General features: G+C 36.0%; 1 protein-coding gene across 1 annotated transcript in view; it reads right to left on the bottom strand.

Moving 5' to 3' along the window:
* Positions 1-4,782: 4,782 nt before the first annotated feature.
* The window catches only part of DR1 (down-regulator of transcription 1), an 11,246-nt gene continuing 5,860 nt past the window's right edge, over positions 4,783-10,168 (bottom strand). Inside the window, exons 3-4 of the mRNA XM_005422130.3 lie at positions 10,154-10,162; positions 4,783-6,932 (exon numbers count right to left, since the gene is read on the bottom strand). Coding sequence (XP_005422187.1) covers positions 6,786-6,932; positions 10,154-10,162 — 156 coding nt within the window. The 3' untranslated portion in view covers positions 4,783-6,785. The remainder of the gene's footprint in view (positions 6,933-10,153; positions 10,163-10,168) is intronic.

Here is a 10,168-nt window from a genome sequence, read left to right as displayed (position 1 = left end):
GTAGGGAAACTCAAAAGTTATTCACATGTCAAAGAAAACTCTTTCCTTCCCACTACTAATCACATTAAAAGAATAGGAATCAGGAAATAAATCAACAATGGGAATGAGAACAATGTGCTGTGCACAGAATAGATATCCCACTAAGCAAATCATTATTTACATTTCCATCTCTCCTTATCACTTTAGTAAAGATAGCTACAACTCAGTTTATCATTTTTATTTGTTCCAAGTGAGATTCTGATCAGAGACTAACTGCAGGAATTTTCAAATAATCCCAAAGGAACAAAACAAAAAATAAATAAATCACTGAACGATGAAAGAATTTTGGTTTTGTGACATTACACTTTTGAAGGTCTATTTAACAGAATTTGAAGTGCAATGCTTGCTCTTTCAATTTCAAAGGTAGATCAAATCCAACAGCCAATTGCATCCTAGTAAGAGGCTTTTCCTCCACATCCCTTTGTACATTTTCCCCTTTGAGACAAGGTTACATGAAAGGGAAGAATATACAAAACTTATTGAGACTGTTATTTTCCCTCCCTAAAACACTCATTTTCTCATAGTCAAGGCTTTCCCCTTTGGATTTACCACTATCTTGGTAAAGATAGAACTCTCCTTATGTTCAGATCTCATCAGCTGATAAATTTCAAACAATTAAAGACACAGAACTTAAGGGTTGAGTTGTGCTGCTAGTTTGTGTCCTTAATACCTAATCCACAAAAAGAAGTCATCATGTCACTATTCCCTATGTCCTTTTTTCACATTAAAAAATGCACTATTTTCAGCTCCAAATAAAAAATTTGATTCAATTTGAAGAATAAATTGCCCCTCTGGCTTGGAATATAGAGATCACTGAAGCAGGTTACAGAAATACATCCCAACACAGATGTGTTTGAAGACACTCAGCATTCAGAAGCTTTATCGTGGGTCCATGAAGGAGAAACTTTTAATTATGCTACTGTAACACAGTCAATACTAGAGATTTCATTTTAGGGAAAGGGGCAATTCTCAATCCCTTTTGCACATAAGTAAACCAAAACCACAGCTACAGCAATCAGTGCAATGTCCCCCTCCAGCCCTGCCTGCTCCTACAGTTCTTCCCACAGCATCGTGTGGTTCATGGCCCAGACCCTCCCATTGGGAAGGGATCCCTGCCAGCCCACTGCCTTCCTGAGAGCAAAGTCTGAGCAGTGAGTTTTGCCTTGGAACATCCACTAGCACTTCTGAAAAAAGGTAAAATAGTCCTTATTATTTTTTTAAACATTTTGGAAAAGATAACTCATTAACAGAAGTAACGTTGAGTTTAGACCCATTTTCACATCCTGCAGACAGGATAAATAACTTTTCCTATTCATTCAAAAACTGACCCTTCATTTAAATTATATAATGTACCAAGATAAACTGATTTTTTGTCCATAACATTTTATTTTGCTTACAATTTTAGAATATATTTTAAGCAAAGGCATCTCAAAAACTGTAAATTTTTTGTAGAAATGAAAATATGATTGTTTCCAACATTAGAACACATTGAAAACAAAAACAAGTAATTAATGATTTAATGAGTTTAGTTGCATGCAACTTGCCGAACAATCTCAGACAACTAAATTACCACAGGTATAGAATAGCTAATCCATCAGATAATATGGAAGATATATGTAAGTACATACTTAAGATGCAACTGAATTTAAATTCTGATTTTTACCGGCTTGAATATTAATTATCCGTGTGTGGAAATGGCGCCAGTTAGGTGTTTACATTACAGTAGAATTTTAAAATTATATCTATTGGTCACATGACTCCTTCATACGTATTTTCTAAGATTTTTACAGAGTGATGTCTCCTTTAGTGCAGGCTGGGATGGTGAAGACTGTTGGATTTTGCTTTAGTAACACTGCCACTGCCCTGACAAATTTACTTCTCTTCTATGGATTACACTGCTACCTAACTGAGAAAACAAACTACTTGAAACTAAAACAACATTGAATTTGATTTCTAATTCAGCTGTGGTTTTTCACTCTGAGCTGACAGAATGAAACTTGAACACAACATTAATGAAACCAAGTCCCGGTCCATAACCATCAATCCCAAGCATTATGCTATTACAAATAAATGTTTTCATCTCTGACAATGACTTTCACAAGTTTGTTTTCCCAATTATTTGCTCTCTAGATGATTCACCCTACCCTGAAGATAACATCTTTTTCCTCTACAAAGTGCACCACCTTTTAGTTCTGTAGCATGTGAAAGTGTTAACTTCAAAGCACAGTGTAACATTGCCCACACCTGATTAATACTTGTATCATGCTTTGAAGAGGTAAAAGTTTATGATTACTGACTAGTAAGTTTGGAACTAATACCAAAACTAGACTAATTACTACTGAAATGCATGTGGAGATCATTCAAAGTTACACCATGCAATATTACTGCTCCAATGTTAGTCACCCTGGGTGGGGGCTGAGGGAGAAACCAATTATTTCCTTTGAAACAAGACAAAGAAAAATCTCTTAAGTATTTCACAAATTAACCATATGAACATTCAGCCTTAAAATTAAGTGTAATCTTTACATAGTTTAATATGCCTCTTATAAATCTTCACCCCAGATATGTAAAGCATAGTAGCTGTTCACATTTAAAATGCAGAAAAAACCCAAACTGGTTGTAACAAGTATGGTCCATCCTTACCTGAACTTTTGGTTCAAGCTGTGAGATAGAAGTCTTCATGTATTCCTGCAGTTGATGCAACAAGAAATCATGGCCGTGACAAATTAAAATCAAACTCTCTTTCCCCAACATACGCAGGAGCATCATCTATTACAGATTTCCAGATTACTGAAGTTTCTGCTAGGTTCACCCACACAGCAAAACCTGTCTTTATTGGATTTATCCATGACTGATGTATGGGATTAGGTGTATCCAACTGGATTCACTGTCTAATTATTTTGTTGCAAAACCTCCACTCCCCAGGTATTGGCTTCAGTTGTATTACAGTACAGTACACACACCGAACAGAACACCACCGAACATTACACCACAGAACAGAACATTTTCACTCTGCTTCTTTCCAGAAATGCACAGCTCTAGCATGTTTGTTGCCTCACATACCCAACAACTGTAGCAAGTACTTCCAAAGCATTAATAAATTCTCAGTTACTGATTGGTGTAGCAATGGTGGCATGGAATCCAAACAAAAAGCACTCATTTAAATCAGGAAAAAAATTCAAACTAAGCGCAAACGTATTTTGAAAAGGAACCTATTGGTCCTGATTGTCAGCAACCTTAATGGGCCAACAGCAAGGCTCACAGACACTCCTTTGCATCACTGAGTTGCATCCATCCAGCATCCTTTAGTCCCAGATGGCACATGTATTGAGGGTCCTTTTAACAAGTCTGAGGGCTGCAAGAGCCAGTACTGACTGTGAGTAAAATCCATCAGAACACTGGCCAGCATCCCACTGACGTGCTCTCACTGTAAAGCTGCAGAGTACAACTTTTCCATATTAGACAGGTAAACAGTAGAATACCAAAAGTAAATTTCACCATAGCATGCTTTATCTTTCACATTACACTTCCCCTCCTCCTCTTTCCACATTGTTGGGTGCATGGCTTACAGAAAATCACAATCCAACCCTAGGAAACGAAAATGAGGTACACATTTCAGAGTAAGGGTTTGGCTGTTTCACAGTGATCATGAAGTCACTTTACTTGGCATTGTTTCAAATGCCAAGTCACCTTTACTCAGCTTTGTTTCAACTGAAAACAATCTTCCCATACAAAATGATCAACCAAGCATTATTATTCAGAGTCTTTTGTGGAGGTACTTTTACAAAATCTGAGGAACAGAATTTATATTTGTGGTTTTCAGGGACATTTTCCATTGTGGAAGAAATTCCAATGTTTCAAAATGCAGCTCAATTAGTCACATGCAAATGCTGAAATTCAAATACCATTTAAGGCATTTGATGTTTAGAATCCCTAAGATACTCCTTAGAAGTACCTCAGTGTAGTAAATACAACTATATCCATTATCCACAATGTCATGCAAATGTGCACTTTATTAAAGTAACAGAATAGAATTAATGAGTAAGTCACTTAAGCACTTTGAAAGTAATTATGGAAAACCCACAGATAATCTCATCAACTCAATATTTAAGAAACAGACACATCCTTATACATGTTTCTAGTGAGACAAAGCAACAATACAGTTCACTAACCAAACTTTATGCTCTATGTACCTGGTGTACCAAAATCATCAGGGGTACCATAAATTCAGAAATCTGTCTTCACTGAGCAGCTCCTGCATGGAAGCACAACAGCAAAGTAATACAAAATTTGTTTGTTGAAAGACCAGTGAAGATTCTCCCTGAAAGTGCCAGAGTTTATTTTCATAATTGGGGAAGAATGGCTGAATAAGTAATCTCTAATCATGACTACACGAAATTAAATTCTTACTACCTCAGCCTCTGCCTGTAGCCTTTCACTTTATGAAAGCATTTCAGCAGCTGGTACACAATCTACAGGGCTTTTGTGCAGCTTCTCAGGTGCAGAATGTCAAGTTATAAAAATACATACACACTAAATGCAATTCCCAGAGGAAAGAGAGCAGGTCAAGCCCAGAAATGTTGTTTGCAAGCAATAACAACCCCAGTGCACAGCAATCCAATCCAACAGCACTCCGGTGTAAAGACTTCAGGTCACAAAAAGTGTCCAGTAAGCCAAAATAAAAACAGGGCTTCAGTAGTCTTTTGCTTGTTTATAAAGGAAATGAAGAAGACAGACTGTTCATTAAATATAAAAGCAATTTTATAAAAACACATCAGAATTTTATTGCTTGAAGAATACAGCATATGAAAAAGCACAAGAATGTCCAAAAAGAAAGATCACAAAAATTCAAACATTACACCATACATACCAGATGCAGTAAAATGTTAACCTGATTTCTGCATCAGAAAAGAAAGGTGTGAAAATATACCTAGTATTATTTAGAAGGAAAAGACTCATTTAAAATAGAAAGTGTGAAGGTGTTACAGTACAAATTAGAAAAGCCAACACTGCACATTAACATTGTATCACTAGACTAGATTTTCTACCTTTGGTACTTAAACCTTTACAGAAAACCACTTCCTCAGTCAAACCTTGCCTAACATTTTATCTGGTATCCAGGAAAGTTGTTTTTTTTTTCTTTTTTAAACTTAAACATTCAAACAAATACTCTTCTGAGTTTTCACTGCATTACTGTTTTTAAAGACATGTTCACATTTATTCAATATGCAACTTAAAACATCCCAAATTTAAATCAAAAGTCACTATGTGACTGAGATCTGAATACATGCCAATTGTATCTTGTTCAGATCTTTCTGTAAAAATGGGCCCACCATTTGATGTTTTCATCCTGATGTAAACAGACTGCTGCAGCCCTCCTCAAGAGCTCCAACTAGAGCAACTCATGAGGACATCAGTTGGTAAAACCATCCCCATTGTTAGAGAGCTATGAGGTCAACTACAGCAGCATGCAAGTGGCTTCTCTAGTCTGCTCAGATTAGTGTACCAGAAGATATGCCAGTATTACTTCAAGTAACACATTAAAACTCAGCAATGGACACTACTGTGCTTTATTTCAACACAAAGGACAGCTGCTCATCCATTAAATCAACAGAACTATCAAAAGGACAAGTACATCATTTCTGTTTCATGTATTGCTGCTGATCACTCTTGGGGAACAATTTATCAGAAACCTGGACTTACCTACAAACCAATTTGAGTGAAGAAAATGTTGTCTCTCAACAAGGTATCTTAGTAATCCAGAGGCAATCTAGTCTGGAGAATGTTAGCATTATGCTGACAATGACTAATCAAGGTTAAATAAATTCTCTCTTTTTTGACAAACATGCTGTTAGGGTCAGCTTTTGCCCTCTTGGTCTTAAATACCTAATCACTCCCTGTCACATCAGCAGAACAAACAACTTTGTTTCTTTAAGTTCCAGCTTTATATTTCAACAATATGAATAAATCTGGACTACAAAATATCATCAACAACAGTTAACATTAAACTGGAGTGAAGTCAAACAAGAGTTAGTTCTTCAAACCAGGCAGTCTTTGAAGTGAAATACTCAGTTAGGACTGTCAAAAGGATGTCATAATAAAACCATGGGTTTATTTTTTTTCACCCCTATACAAAAAAAAAGGACTGAATTTGTACAACTCCTATTAAACATACCTTTTCCTAGCTTGGTGAAAATGTGTAATTTTCAAATTTTAACAAGTGTGGTATTCGAGCACATATAATATTTATTGCCATATACATCCTCATTTTAAAAAGAGCTAAGAATTCAGACTCTTCTATGCTGAACTCTAATTTTTTTCATGTTAACAGATTATGTCTATTGTACCACTCCCCCAAAAAACAATTAAAAATTCTAAGTAAGATTTTATAGTTTAGTTAAAAGGGAAGAAATGCAAATGTGGATTTAGAGCTTTTTGTATAAATCTCACTATATTTTATAAACATGTTGTTTATTGTAACACTGTTTATTGATCAAATAAATGACGCACTGCTATCTAAAATTTCCATATACACCATTAAAAATCCAAAGTTGATATGATACTGAACCTTAAATCTTCAAGAGTTCAAAAAAGACAGTTTATACATGTACAGCACACAACAGCAGACACCCCTAGAATACCAACTGCCAGTCCACGATGCATACAAACTTACAGGTAAGCATTCATTTCACTGTTTCATTGTGCAGGAAAAGTATTTCTTAGTAAGACAACTCAGCTGGTGATTTTCAGATATCATCTTCATCATCTTCATCCTGAGAAGATCCTGCCTGATTGGATGCACTGGCTGAGGCAGCAGGGAGCTGTGCCTGTTGAGCTGCTTGTTGCATCTGTAGCCCTTCCTGCTGTGCCAGTTCTGCTTGCTGTTGTCTAGCCTAGAGACACGAATTTAATTGTTAAGGCCATACACAGCTCGTGAAGAATCTCTAGAATAGATTCTCTTTAAACACATTTTTATCTGTACCTGCAGACTCCTTTTTTAATATATTTTTTTTATTTTTTTTATTAACTGCATATGCAAAACCACATTGAGAAGTACCTTTATAATTTGTACCAAGAAGTTTAGCTATATTCTCTCTCCCTCTGAAGACACCACTGTTTTGAGGCCTTACACTTACAAAAACAACAGATAGAAACTAGTGTACTTAAGGTCCACTATGACAACTGTGCTGAACTAGTCATGAATGAAAAATTTAACTGAGGCTAAGCAAAGGAGACTTTAGACATCAGTTTCAAGGGATCTTAACATTTCATCACAGCTCAGAGATGAGAACAGCATTGCTTTGTTGATTACAAATACCAAAACTTCCAATTATGAAATCATCCAACTGAACCACAGAGGCACACATTATCACAGAAACAAAGCAAGCCATTATCTTACTTTGCTAAGCAATCTTTGCAAAACAGAGCAAGGCATGGTCTTCTCAAATTCAGGTATAACAACTGAGGATGGCTTTGCTACAGAAAATGGCTTTGGTACAGACTTCTACTGAAAAGTATAAAAGATTGTACCACATTTCAAATAGTTCAGCTGATGAATCTTTTTTTTTGTCCAGGGTTTTCACTTGTTTTTTGGTAAGCTCTGTTGATTTTAGCAATATACTAATTGATTGTGTTACAGTTACAACTTCAATTTCTATTTTGAGTGAACATTAAGAAAAAGTTCTCAAAATGAAAAATTTCCAGTCTATTTTACTCTTCTACTTTTACAAGTCATCACTAAGACTATTACAATTTCCTTTATAATCCTACTGCACTCACTGAATTTTCCTATTTTTTTCCAAAGCATCAAAATTTTTTTCAGTTTTGCAAACTATAAGATGGCAAAAGATAATGTCTGGAAAACAATCAAACCCTGTTTGTCAATTTAGCAATGTGAAAAAAAAGGGGAGTGTTCCCTTATTATTACAAAGTGTCACATTTTCCTCTGTTCTGGCAGTAAAAAAGTACAGAGGTAGAAATCTCAACGAAAACTTTTCAGTATTTCAAACTTCAAGTGGTAGCACAGTTACAAGGGTGGAACACAATTTAAGAGTTGTAAAGTTTCAAAGGAAAGGCAGCAGCATCTGTCCACGTAGGAAGGCACAAATATTTATCAGCCAGGAGATAACACCAGGGCTCCCCACTGAGCCTGTGCAGTGAGGTTTACTGTACACTCAGAGAGCTGATACACGTGCATGCTCCAGGAAACAGAGCTCAGCACCTCACACTGGATGCATCACTGTCAGTGCCCACCCTCACAGCCACATCTGTAATGACAACACTTCACCATTCCAGAAATGGGAACAGAGAAAAAAACCCATATACCGAGAATTCCATTGAGCTGGATTGACCAAAAAGCTCTATAAGCATCTGGTAAATTTAACTCATTTACTGCACAACTCCAGTGAGGAAGCCCCAAAAAAACCCCAAATCTATGAAGACCCTTGTCTTGCACAAAAACTTAGACATGAACATTGGGATAAGACATTCCCTGACTTCAAATATTTACAATCATCCAAGCCAGAGGGGTCAAATATTCATAACAATAACAGGCAGGTATTGTCAAAATAGAGCAAGAAGTCAGCATTAGTATCATGCTCTAGAATATTAAAAAGATTAACACAAATAAATAAGCATGCATGCATGTAACTATTTTTAAGACTAATTACGGTACCTCCAACAGCACATTACAGCTACTATTTTTGAAAAATGAGACTGTCATCCTTGAATCTAAGCAAACATTTTCCATATTACCAAACACTATTTTTAAAAAGCATTCATACAATCTTGTCAAACTGGCATGCACTGTCTTAAATTAGAAGTTAAAGCACAGTAACAGAATTTTAAAAGAATGTTCTTCAAGTTGTCATTCCTTAGACAAAGTGTGGCTTGCATAAGGAGGTTTCAGCAATTTTTTTTCTTTTTTTCAGTGATACTCTGGAGCTAGTACTCCCTTAATACACCTTGCTGCTTTTTTATTTTGTGTATCACGCTGAGTTACTTGCACAAAATAGTAAGTAAAAAACAAGTATCAAACTGCATATTTGTAAATCTTACCCCAAATCCAGAAGAAGCCATAATGGGCCTTCTAATTTAGTACAGTCAAACAAGAGTTAGGTACATGTGACTTGATCATAACTAGTTCTGCAATAGCTACATGCTATGCTGAAATTAATTTAAATGCCTTAAAATTCATCATGCAATAAAGATTAAAGTAGCTGGCATGTCATGAGATGAAAAACAACAGTCTCAGCAAGATAAAAGTATTGCAAAGGGGAGAGAAGGTCACAGTAATCAGACATTAACTGAATAAGCATTTTCCTCAGAGGAAATCAGAGTAAGCAAAGTGAGAAAATAAGACTATGGCCTTGGTTAAGAGAAAAGAGCAATACCAGATAACTTTCCAAGCTCTTAGATTAGACAAGGGTCTTGTCAAACTAACAGAGCAGTCGAGAGAAAGCTGGTAGAGAAAAAGAAATAAATAAAATCGGATTTTAGTCAAACTGGGAGATGATAAATTATCTGGGAAAGCTGGAAGGGGATAAGGCTGGATTGAAGTAGAATGTGTGTGTGTGTGTGTGTGTACACTATTTGCAGGCAAATGCTTTTCCCATGCCTCAATGGCCTCTTTAAAAATTTATGCATGAATTCACACAATTATAGTCTTGCCAAGAATAAAGTTTCTTTCCAAGTATAAGAAAGAACATTTGTGCACTGATGGTCAGAAACAGAAAAGCTATTTTCACTTTTTAATGCTTCAAAACGGGTAATTTCCTAGAAATCAGCTGTGATTCTTTCACTTCATCAACTAATTCTTATTCTCCATGAGAGACTGGAAATACTCAAGTAGCAGCAAACCCCCATGCTTTGTAAAGCTAGAATATGAAATATGTTCACATATGAAGTCCTGTATGTCAAATCACAGAAGTATCAAGTAGCAGCCTCTTATTTGTTAACTTCACATTGCCCAATTCAAGCAGGTCAATAGCATCTTAGATGCCACATCAATTCACAAGGAAGGGGATATTTCTTGAGGTGTGCACACGTTTGTGTGGCCCTAGACCTGCAGCATGAATTATTCCAACCCCATCAGGACAAGTATTGCTTTACTTACTTGTGCAAATAATTC

Source organism: Geospiza fortis, unplaced genomic scaffold (genome assembly GCF_000277835.1).
Source record: "Geospiza fortis unplaced genomic scaffold, GeoFor_1.0 scaffold403, whole genome shotgun sequence".
Taxonomy (NCBI): domain Eukaryota; kingdom Metazoa; phylum Chordata; class Aves; order Passeriformes; family Thraupidae; genus Geospiza; species Geospiza fortis.
Note: the sequence above shows the minus strand (reverse complement) of the source record. Positions and strands in the feature narration are given on the sequence as shown.